Raw genomic sequence first — 12,097 nt, forward strand, 5'->3', positions numbered from 1 at the left:
AAAAAAAAAAAAAAAAAAAAAAAAGATTATTATTATATGTAAGGACACTGTAGCTGTCTTCAGAGACTCCAGAAGAGGGAGTCAGATCTCATTACAGATGGATGTGAGCCACCATGTGGTTGCTGGGATTTGAACTTAGAACCTTTGGAAGGGCAGACAGTGCTCTTACCCACTGAGCCATCTCTCGAGCCTGTGAACATTCTTTAGGTACTGAGTGTCACTCAGGTACCCTATGCCTCGCTCACACCAATTCCTAAATCTAGAAGGAGGGGAAGGAAGAGGGGGAGGGAGAGGAGGAGGAAGCAGGTGCTCAGCAGGGATCTCATTGCTTATACAGGATGCAAAGTGAATGGTGGCCTCCCCTCTAGATGTAGTGCCCAGATGCTGGCCAAGACCCAAGCTTACAGACTGGCCTTTAGAGAAAAGAAGGACCACTTGTTAACTCTTGCTTGCGGGGCTAGCAGATCGTAGCATGGCCTTTGATTCCAGGTATTCTGGGAGCAAACTCCACAGCTATAAGGTGATGCTCAGCACCTCCTAGGAGCCAAAACCCTGCTCAGAAGAGATGGAAAGGAAGCTGGCAATTTTAACAAGCCTGCAGTTCAGTGTGGCCAGTTAAGGATGTAGATCGTGGTTTTCTGTGTTGGTCTGAGAGCTCCAAAGGAAGGTGCCTGATCTAATTTGCTCTGTGTTCCCTTTACTGGCTCACCAGGTAAGTGACAATCATTCAGTAAATATCTCTTGATTGAGTTGATTGGCACCAATGATGATTGCCAGTCAGTTGGAAGAGGTGGCAGATGCCCTTGTGATTGTGGTAATGAACATTCTCTTAATGAATGTGCCTCATCTTCCAAGGCCTAGCCCTCACACAAGGATGGAAAGGGGCCTTCTCCAGGGCTCAGGCTGTGAGGAGTCCTCTGGTGTTTCCAGAGCCAAACTCTGCTCTATTGGAATCAGCAAGTGTATTTATTAGTCAGGGTTATTTGACCGAATAACACAGATTTATTTAAAGGTGTTTATTAGATTCATTTGCATAAGATGGTCTATACCAACGGTTCTCAGCTTTCCTAATGCTGCAACCCTTTGACATAGTTCTTCATGTTGTGGTGACCCCAGGCATAAGATTATTATAGTTACTATTTTATTACAGTAATTTTGCTATTGTTATGAATCATAATAAAAATATCTGCTATGCAGAATATATAATATGTGAACCCTGTGGAAGGACTTTTTAACTCCCAAAGTGATTGAGACCTACAGGTTGACAACCACTAGGCTAGCTTGTCCAACAGCAGCTATCTTCCACCAGGGGAGGCTGAGGAACCAGTAGCTTCTCCATTCACCAGGCTGGGTACCTCAGTAATCCAAAAGTGGCTCCGAAGTTAGAGGATTCCTGGAGTCTCTGGTCCTCAGCCCATCTTGGAAGCTGGGCTCCCTTATCAGTGTAGGATGAAGGTGGTGGTTGGTAGTGGCCAGGCAATGGGGAGGGTGAACTTTCAAACAGAGTAAATGAACTCACCAAGAAGGCAGAAAGTGAAGCTTCCCCCTGCCCCTCAGATCCCCTTTTATGTGGACAGCCACTGGGAGTCACTAATCATGCTTACTTACTATGAATGGATCTTCTCACTTCACATGGTTGAGGAAATCCCTCAGGGCTGAGCCCAGCATCTTGTCTCTTAGTTGATTTCAGATCTAGCCAAATTGATGACTAAGATAATATATCATAGCAAGGCTGCATTAGGACATGTGACACATGTCTGACACTTCCTGCAGCCAGTCTGAGCATTTCACTCATCAGCCAAGAGTCTCTTTGCTGTCCCTGCCGCCCTTCCGGGTCACTGGGACAGGGGGCAGCGAGCCACCACCATCTCGCCTGCTCCTTGAGTATGGAGGCCAAGCAAGAGATCTAAAACTTGCTAAAACCTCTTTCAGGAAAGTCTTGTGTGTGTGTCCCCTTTTCCCATGTTTGGGGCAATAGGTGGACATGGAAAGACACCATATGTGCTCCCCCATTTCCTGCATTTGGGGGAGTAGGGCACATGGAAACTCACCACAGTGTGCCCATCTCCTGTGTTTGGAGGAGTCAGTGGGCAGGATTACTGTGTGGCCACTAGACATCCCGAGATCTCTCTGTACCCAGCCTCTGCACCCACAGCAAAGCTGAGCAATGAGAGTTTCCAGCCTTCTCAGCCTATAGATACATTTATTACATAACTGAAACCAAACTTTCTAAACAAGCCTTTATTGTGTCTTAGAATTCTCATCTTTTCAAGTCTTCCTTGAAAGGCTTTTTTTGTGCAGTATCACCCCTCATAAATGCTATGAAGAATCTCTCAGAGGCAAGGCTGCAGCGAGTGTGTGATTAAAGGGGTGGGTACGGTGAGTGATGAGTCTTTGCAAGAGGCAGGGATGGGGTGGGTGGGAGGAGTTAGTGCGTTTAGCGGGTGGAGGCAGTCACATCGTAGCCACTTTTTCTCTTTCTGTGTAGACATCTGCGGCTTAGGTTGTTTGTGTCCTAACGTCTCTGCTGACTGTGGTTAGTGGTGGCATTTGGCTGTGCCATTTCTGAGGACACTTAGGGACGGGGAGTTGAGGCTGGATCTAATGCTCTAACTGCCTCAGTTTTGGTCCCTGTCTCACTAGAGGGTTTCTGTCACCCTGGTAGAGGGGTCCCACTGGTGCCAGCCTTCCAAACAGGTCACCTAGAGCCACTGTTGGGTCTTGTTTGTTCGTATCCACTCTGTCATTCAGTCCTCCATCCATTTAATGTTGCCTAGATAGTCCTCTACACTGAGCCCTTTTCTGTACATAGTAGTAATGGCAGCTCAGATATCTTGAGATGGCTCAGAAGTTAAGAGCACTGGCTGCTCCCCAAAGGACCCAGGTTCAAATCCCAGGGTCCACATGGTAGCTCACAACTGTCTATAACTATAATTCCAGAGATACCTTCACACAAACATACATGCAATACGCATGAAATAAAAATAAATCAAGTTAAATCTCCCCCGAAAAACAGAGGTTCTGACTGATGGTGAGGTGCTTTAGGTTTTATAATGTGGATGCTATGTGTGTGTGTACATATGTGTGTGTGCATATGTATGTGTACATGTGTGCATTTGTATATGTGTGCATATGTATATGTGTACATGTGTACATGCTTGTGTGTATGTGTCCATGTGTATGCATATGTCCATATGCGTGTATGCATATATGCATGCATATGCATATATATACATGTGTGTGCATATGCATACATGTGTACACATAATAACAAAATAGGAAATTTACTGACATTGATATTATGTGACTCAAGTATAGTGCACCTATTACTATTTTAGTGTTCCAGAACATTCACATCAGTCCGGGAGTTTGAAATTCTGTAGCCAGAAGCAGTCACTCTCATTTCTTCTCTCCCAGCCTCTGGCAACCATTCTTCTGCCTTCAGTCTCTGTGGCATGTGGACTCTGGGTATTTCTCAGCACTTGTACTTTTTTCTCTGTTTTGTTCTATCTGGGGCTTCTCACCTGACTGAAGAAGCAGGTGGTGGTAACATGAGGGATCTCAGACTCTCTTCTTTCCATGCAGGTTCTGCCTAACCATGGGCTCCATGCAGCAGGCTTCATTGCAGCCTTCCTCATCTCCCTCCTCCTGACCTTCGCAGCCATGTTCTTCCTGGCGAGGGGTTGGTGTCTGCAGGGAAGCTTGCTGTCCAGATGCCGGGTGAGTCTCCCTCCCAGGGATGCCCTGGTTGGCAGTAGGGTGAAGTAGACACTCATTCTTTAGCCTGATGCGTCTCAACTCTGGACCAAGTCAGACTCCACTGGTGATCTAAGGACAGATGCTTACCTTGCTTGTCCAGGGACACAAACTCATCATTAGCCCTGGAGCTGGAGATGTATCTCAGTGGTAAAACAATTGCCTAGCCTGTGCCATGACAATCCACAGCTTTGCCAGTAAATAAGCAAATTAATTAATTCATTAATTAAGTGGAAGCTTCTAGGATTATTTCTATAAATATTATTCTTAACACACAATTGTGTGAACTTATCAGGTAGAGTGTGATAGGTTGGCAAGCTTGTGCAGTATTATAGTGCGCTGTTAGGCATGGCATACCATCACATCACGCAGCCATCATTTCTCTGTGTGGGGAAATGAACATGCTCTCTTCAGCTAGTGTGAACTATGCGGCACCTTCTTGGCAACCAGGCTGCTCCTCTGTGCTATGGAACTGCCTAGCATTTTCCTGCTTCCTGCCCCAACATGGCTACCACTGGGCAGCATCTTCATATCCTCCCCTGCACCCTCCCCAAACCTACAAACCATCACTCTATGCTCAACCTCGAAGGGTTCATCTTTTTAGATTCTACTTGTGATGGAGATAAGCGCTTGGCTTATTTCAGATGTAATATCCTCCAGGACCATCCACATTTTGACAGTGGAGTCCTTTGAATGACTGTGATTCCCATAAGGTTCAGATGTTTGAATGTTTGGTCTCCAGTCAATGCAACTGAGGAGGTATTTCATGGGGGTGGGCTCTGAGGTTTAAGAAGCCCATACTAGGCCCTGTCTCTCCCTCTCTCTCTGCCTAGGATTGGGATATAAAGCTATCAGCTACTGTTCTAGCATTATGCCTATATGCTTCCCATCATGGTGATTATGGACTAACTCTCTCAAACTGTAAGCTGGCCTGTACTTAAACGCTTTCTTTTTAAGAGTTGTCTTGGTCACGAGATCTCTTCAAGCAATAGAACTAAGAGACAGGATAGTGTCTTTTCGTGGCTACATAATATTCCACTGTGTGTTTGTTTGTGATGAACATTTAAGTTGATTTTATATCTGACTGATGGATGATTTACATGTGGCCAGGTATAAGAACCTTACATTCTAGCATTCCATCTGTAGGGTGGTTTTATTCTACCCCCAGTTGAAGCCCTGTTCTCTGCCACCTGCTGAGGAGCCTCACTATTCTGAGGTGAAGCCAGATTCCTTGGTCTGGCTTGTGAGTCCCTCATGACTGACTTGTGTCTCATTTCTTCCCATTCCTTGCCTCATCCTCTGGGTGTACACAGTGATTGGCCTTCTTGAGGGAACCTAGCTCTTCCTGCTCACTCTAATGGGCTCCCAATCCCTTCCTTAATCTTCCCTCATGCAACTCTTTCCTGTTCTTCAAACATTAACCAGGCATCTTCTTGTCCCAGGAACCATTGTGGGTACTTCCTGGTAGATTGAGGTCTTTCTGCTTGCTTTGAGAGATTCCACTTGGGATCTTTTAGACCTAAGCCTTTTCAGCTCCTGATCTTCATTTCCACAGGAGTGCACCCTGAGGCCAGATTCAAAGGCTCTCTATCCCAGGAAATAACACATTCAGGGCATAGTAGGAAGAGAGGACCCCCAGCAACACCAGGTGTGTCTTTGAATGCCATCAGAGACACTTGGAGCCAATCCTGCAGGCTGAGGCTGTGTTAGTTCCATCTCACGGGCCTGTGTGTACCTCAGGAAGCAGCCAGCAAGATCACATCAGGGAGACCACTTATGAGTTTTTCTCTGATGTGGATGATGATGATGATGAAGGACTTAAAAAATTATTTCTCTGTGCAGGGATGGTTCAATATATGGAAATCTGTCAATGTAATCTACCATATAAACAAACTGAAAGGAAAGAAAATCATCTCATTGGATGCTGAAAAAACCTTTGATAAAATCCTTTCACAATAAAAGTCTTGGAAAGGTCAGGAATACAAGGGACATGCATAAATATAATAAAGGCGATTTATAGCAGGCTGATAGCCAACATAAAACTTAATGGGCAGAAACTCAAACCTGCTCTACTAAAATCAGGAATATGACGCGGGTATCCAACCTCTCCATATCTAATCAATATAGCACTTGATGTTCTAGCTAAAGCAGTAAGGTATTTAAAGGAGATAAAGATGATATAAATTAGAAAGGAAGAAGTATTGCTATTTACAGATGATAAGATAGTATGCAACCCTCAAAATTCTACTAGGGAACTCCTGCAGCTGATAAACATCTCAAGTGAAGTGGCTGGATACAAAATTAACTAAAAGAAAAAAATCAGTAGTCCGTCTATATACAAATGACAAATGGGCTGAGAAAGAAATCAGGGAATCAACATAATAGCCTTTTATAGCAGCCACAAATAATATAAAATATCTTGGGGCAACTCTAATCAAGGAAGTGGAAGGCCTGTATGATAACAACTCCAAGTCTTTGAAGAAAGGAGAATCAGGAGATGGAACGGTCTACAAATGGTCCTGGATCGGTAGGATTAATACAGTAAAAATGGCCATTCTACCAAAAGCAACCTACAGATTCAATGCAACCACCATGAAAATTTCAACACAAATCTTTACAGATCTTGAAAGAACAATACTCAACTTTATATGGAAAAATAAAACAAAACAAAAAATCCAGAATAGTTTAAGCAATCCTTTAAAATAGAAGAGCATCTGGAGGTATCACCATCCCTGACTTCAAGCTGTCCTACAGAGCTGTAGTAATAAAAACCATATGGTAGTAATATAAGAACAGACACAGTTTTCAATGAAATTGAATCAAGGACCTAGGTGTAAATTCACACACCTATGGACATCTGATTTTTGATGAAGAAGTTACAAATATACAATGAAAGCATCTTCAACAAATGCTGGTGGTCTAACTGAAGTCTGCATGTAGAAGAATGCAAATAGATCCATATTTATCACACTGCACAAAATTCCAAGTAGATCAAAGATCTCAACATAAAACCAGATACACTGAACCTATAGAAAAGAAAGTGGGGAATAGCTTTGAACTCACTGGGAAAGGAGACACTTCCTGAACAGAACACCAATAGCTCAGGCACTAAGCTCAACAATTAGTAACTGAGAAACTTCTGTAAAGGTGACGGACACCATCAGTGGGAACAAACAGTAGTCGACAGAATGGGAAAATACTTTCACCAACTCCACATCTGACAGAGGGCTAATACCCAAAATATATAAAGAACTCAAGAAACTAACTAACTAAATAGTCCAAGTAGAAATTGGGATGCAGGTCTAAATACAGAGTTCTCAACCGAGGAATGTCAAATGGCTGAGAAACACTTGTTCAACCTCTTTAGCCATCCGTGAAATGCAAATCAAAACAACTCTGAGATTCTATCTTACACATGTCAAAATGACTAAGATCAAAAATTCAAGTGACAGCTCATGCTGGGAAGGATGTAGAGCAAGGAGACTACTCCTCCATTGCTGGTGGGAATGCAAACTTATACTTTGGAAGTCGAATATGGTAGTTTCTAGGAAAATTGGGAATTGTCCTACCTCAGGACCCAGCTATACCACTCCTGGGCATGTACCCAAAAGAGGCTTCAACCTATTGCAAGAACACTTGTTCAACTATGTTTATGGCAGCTTTATTCATAATAGCCAGAAACTGAAAACAACCTATATGTCCCTCAACTGAAAAATGGATAAAGAAAATGTGGTACATTTGCACAATGGAGTACTGCTCAGCTGTTAAAAACAGTGGCATCATGAAATTTGCAGGCAAATGGATGGAAGTAGAAAAAAATCATCCTGAGTGAAACAATCCAGACCCAGAAAGACAAACTCACTTTAAGTGGATATTAGCTGTTAAGTAAATCATAATCATGTTCCAACCCACAGACACAGAGAGGTCATCAAAGAGACCAGAGATCCTTTATCTGGCAATTGATGGGAGCAGATGCAGAGTCTTACAGCCAAACACTATGTAGAGCTTGGGCATCCTGCAGAGGGGGGAGGAAAAAGGGACCAGAGGGGTCAGGGACACCATGAGAACATGGCCTACAGAGTAAACTGACTGAGACCAATGGAGCTTGCAGAGATCAGCCTGCATGGGTCTGACCTAGGTCCTCTGCATATGTTATGCTTGAGTAGCTTGGGTGTTCTTGTTTGAATCCTAACAGTGGGAGTGGGAGCTGTCCTAGACTCTTTTGCCTATGTGTGGAACCCTTTACCTCCTCCTGGGCTGCCTTGCCCACTCTGGTCTTACTGTAGATTTTTTTTTTTGTGAGTGTGTGTGTGTGTGTGTGTGTGTGTGTGTGTGTGAGGTTATTTGGCTCATGTCCCTGGGAGGCTTGCTCTTTTTTGTGGAGAGGTGAAGTGGGGAGTGGATTTGGGGGAGAACATAGGTGGGGAGGAGAGACTGGGGCTGGGGAGGAAGGATAAACTGTGGTCGGGATGTAATATATGAGAGAAGAATATAAAACAAACAAAACAAAAAAATATTTCCCTGTCATTTTAAATGTATGTACTTTATTAATCCTTTGGGAATTTCACACAATGTATTTTGATCGTAGTCACTCCCCTAATTCTCCCCTAACCCTTCCCAGGTCCATCCCCAATTTTAAGAATAATCTAAGGAGTCAGGTTTGAACTTTCCATACACTCCTAAAGGCGGGGCCATACACTGGAGAAGAGTCAACCTACCAGAGTCATACCATAAAGAAAATTGTCTCAGACTGCACACACATGCCTGCCTTCCCTCCCAGCACACAGTGCTCTGCAGCAGGCTAACCCAGCTGCCTCTCCACTTCTACAGGTTCAGCGCCCTGAAAATAAGCTGGAGCCCTCGCCCTTCACCTCTGCTAATGGTGTGAGCCAGGACCTTTCCCTCAATGACCAAGTGGTTGACATCCTAACTTCTGAGGAGCCTGGGAACATGCTTCAAGCCCTAGAAGAGTAAGAGTCCTCAGTCGTATCTACCCTCAGGAGGTGATGGGTTGGGGTCTGTGGGCTTGGAGTGTCCTTTTAGGGTTTACTTGGTCATCCATTCATCACTTCTCACCTTGGTTTGCCGGGTGGAACTCTTTTGTTGATAAAGACCTGCACTGTACTCCATCCTGCCAAACCCTGGATGAAAAGGATGTAAACTAACTCACAGGTCTTCAGAAACAACTTGGGGGTGGGTGTTGTTTTCCATTTACATGAGGACTTGAAGGTTAGTACTCCCTCCAGAGGATGGCTAGCAGTTCAATTGTGATTCCTCCTCCTCGGACAAAAGCTATCCTGAGTCGGACTCACAGTACTTTTTAAGCCACTTGTCCTCAGCAGTGAGGACTCTGCCCAATGGGAGGATGCTCCTCTCTTGTTCAGGAGCTCTGTGAGCAGCCAGGCCTGGAGCTTTGGGTGCGCAGGACCGATGTCACACCGTGGTGGGGCCCAGGGCTCCATGCATTTCTGGATTTCAGGGTAGTGTGCGTGGCTTGTGTAATTAGGCTTTGGACAGCTGTTCACAAGCCCTTCTTTATTTTTGCTCGGTTCTCTGATTAGAATGCCAAGGATGGCAATTAAAATTTGCCACCCTATCTTAGGAAGGCAGAAATGGGTGGGCAGCTGGAGTGCAAGCTCCTGCCGGGAACCGAAAACACCATCTCATATATTGTGATATGAACACAAGCAATTATCAAAGCATTTCCTAACCAAAAGTCAGGCGTTCCCCTCCTCCCCAGTATGAAAACAAAGAGTTAGCTGGAACCATCTGACTTAGGTACCTGGCAGCTGGGTGTTTAATTTACACATCCAGGACTCTGCATGCTTCTGAACCAATGAAGTAGTCCTCTTAAGCAGGAGCATGTCTGCCCTCTGCCTCTGCTTTGGATTCAAGGTGTGAAGGGTATAAGGAGCCCAGCCTCCTCCATCCCCACCACAGGAAACTCTCCATTGCGTTGCAACTTGCTTACTTTGATGCCAGAGTATTGACGTTCTTAGTTACTCTGGGACTCTGGAACCTTCTCTTGTTTCTTCTTGATCGCTGATCTTACTTTTCACATTGATCAGCAAGCGCGAACTGTGAGCACTCAGCCCAAGAGTGAAATTCATCCCTCCTCCTCTCAGCGCCTCTCTGTCTTCCCCCTCTTATGGGTGTTCTGCCTGTGTGTATGTATGAGCAGAACGTGTGTCAGAACATGTGTGTCTGGTGCCTACAGAGGCCAGAAGACGATGTTGGATCCCATGGGACTGGAGTTACAGAGGGGTGTGAGCTGCTGTGTGGGAACTGGGGATTGAACACAAGTCCTCTAGAGGACCAGCCAGTGGCTTTAACCCCTGAGCCATCTCTCCGTCTCCCCACCCCAGTTCAAAAAAAAAAAAAATTATTGATTCAACTGAGTTTCAGCCTCAGTTGGACACTGGTTTGAGTACCTAGTCAGTCTGTCTGTCTGTCTGTCTGTCTGCTTGCCTGTCTGCCTGCCTACCTATCTGCCTTCCTTTTCCTTACTCTCTCTTTCCCTCCTTCCCTCTTCCTTCCTCCTTTCCTCCCTCCTTCTTCCCTCCCTTTGTTCCTCCTCCCCTTTCCTCCCTACCTTCTCCTCCACTTGTCAGTTACCTTTTATCTTTCTGTGTTGACCTCCACTAAGGTTTTGGAGCTCCCACAAAGGAAATGTCAGGGACTTAGTTTGCATGGAAATCAGTCTCTCATGGGCTTCTTACTAAAAATAGCCCTTTTCTTTAGTAAGTCATTTATCTTGCCTGCAATTCTCACTGGAGGTTTAGCTGGGATTCTTACCCTGCAGACAGGCCAGGCAGCTTGATTCTTGCCACATTTCCAAGGCTAGGCAGCACTGTGCCATTTCCCCTCGGCTGGCTCACTCCCCACAGAGCATGCCCTGGGCTTGCTTGCATGTTCAGTTCTGCATGGTTTCTTCACAGGCCATCTCGCACAAAGAGGATTGGAGAACTGCTTTTATCCTTAGGTCTTTATCAGGTTCCCTGACAGGGGTCATAGTGGAAGTGGGCTTGGTCCCAATGCATGTTGGGACCTGCTATGAGGAAGGAGAAACTGGGTAGGTTGGCTGATCACAGAAGGTTCTAGGAACATGGTGTGTGCGCTTCCAGTCATTTAGTGCCACCCAGACTGAAAACGTGGTCACACCAAGCATCTGGCATCATATGAAATTCTCAGTTCTGCTCAGTTTTCAGACCAGTGAGCTGCCATTCAGACAGGCTCCATCCAGTGGCTTACCTGAGGTGGTGTGGGTGGTCATGGAGTTGCACCCAGGCTAGAGTGCTTACAGATCCACTGTGCTGCTGAAGCATGGTCTCTTAGAACTCCCCAGTTCAGATGCTGCTGAGACAGAGCATGAGACCTCAGAGCTGTGTGTGCTTCTTTCCCCTAACTGAGCTCTGAGCTCTCACTGCCACTCCTGTGCTGTCTGAAGGTTGTTTTGTATGCAGCAGATGCGTGGGGAGTATTTGTTGTGCTGGAGTTGTAAATACACATATTGAGTAGTTTTTTGTGTGTGAACCATATGGTTCACTTTTTCTTGTTTTGTGTTGTTTTGTTTGTTTGTTTGTTTGTTTCTTTATAATGCCCATCTTTTTTTTTTCTTTCAAGCATTCTGCAAAAGCAATGCCTGTGGTCCTCCTCTGTGAAAGCCCACAATCCAGGAAGATGGAGCCATTTGCTGGCTTCTTTGGCTCATTTATTGTTTGGGGTTGCTTCTTCATGCTTAGAACACTTTTTAAAAATGATTAGTTGACAAGTATTTTAGCCGATCCTGGCTGTGGTCCCATTAGATGCTCAACATAGTAGTGGGCATTGCCTAGATACTGGGTTTGTCTTTGTACTGCATACATGGGCAGAATACAAATGCCTTGGAATGGGAACTCAAGGCTCCTCCTCCTCCCTATCCTCCTCTTTGTGGAGACTGGGTGTCATGTAACCCAAGCTAGCCTCAGAACTTGCTATGTGACCAAACATGAATATGAACTATTATGGATCCTCCTGCCTCCATAGCCTCAGTGCAGAGAGTCCAGGAATGCAGCATCAAGCCTGGCCCTGGAATTCTTCCCAGAGAAGATCCATTAAGCTGAACAATGGTGGCAGCACGTATTAGATGTGGGACGGGGTGTGGGTATCCATGAGTCAGCCAGAGTTGGTCAGTGTAGCAGCTGCCTGGGCACAGTAGACTGGGGAGTCATACAGAGCTAGGGAAACTTCCCCCTCCATCCTGTGTACCCAAACTACTTCTCTTCATAGCATCCCAGGCTGCTAGAAGTGACTATGAGAGAGAGAGAGAGAGAGAGAGAGAGCGAGAGAGAGAGAGAGAGAG

General features: G+C 45.2%; 1 protein-coding gene across 4 annotated transcripts in view; it reads left to right on the forward strand.

The window, feature by feature from the left end:
- Evc2 (EvC ciliary complex subunit 2) overlaps positions 1 to 12,097 on the forward strand; it is an 83,565-nt gene that overhangs the window by 15,148 nt on the left and 56,320 nt on the right. For all 4 annotated transcript variants that reach the window (XM_031341911.1, XM_031341912.1, XM_031341913.1 and 1 more), the window contains 2 exons: positions 3,586 to 3,720; positions 8,587 to 8,726. In XM_031341911.1, the coding sequence (XP_031197771.1) occupies positions 3,586 to 3,720; positions 8,587 to 8,726 (275 nt within the window). The remainder of the gene's footprint in view (positions 1 to 3,585; positions 3,721 to 8,586; positions 8,727 to 12,097) is intronic.

The sequence above is a fragment of the Mastomys coucha genome, unplaced genomic scaffold (assembly GCF_008632895.1).
Source record: "Mastomys coucha isolate ucsf_1 unplaced genomic scaffold, UCSF_Mcou_1 pScaffold22, whole genome shotgun sequence".
In the NCBI taxonomy this organism is placed as follows: domain Eukaryota; kingdom Metazoa; phylum Chordata; class Mammalia; order Rodentia; family Muridae; genus Mastomys; species Mastomys coucha.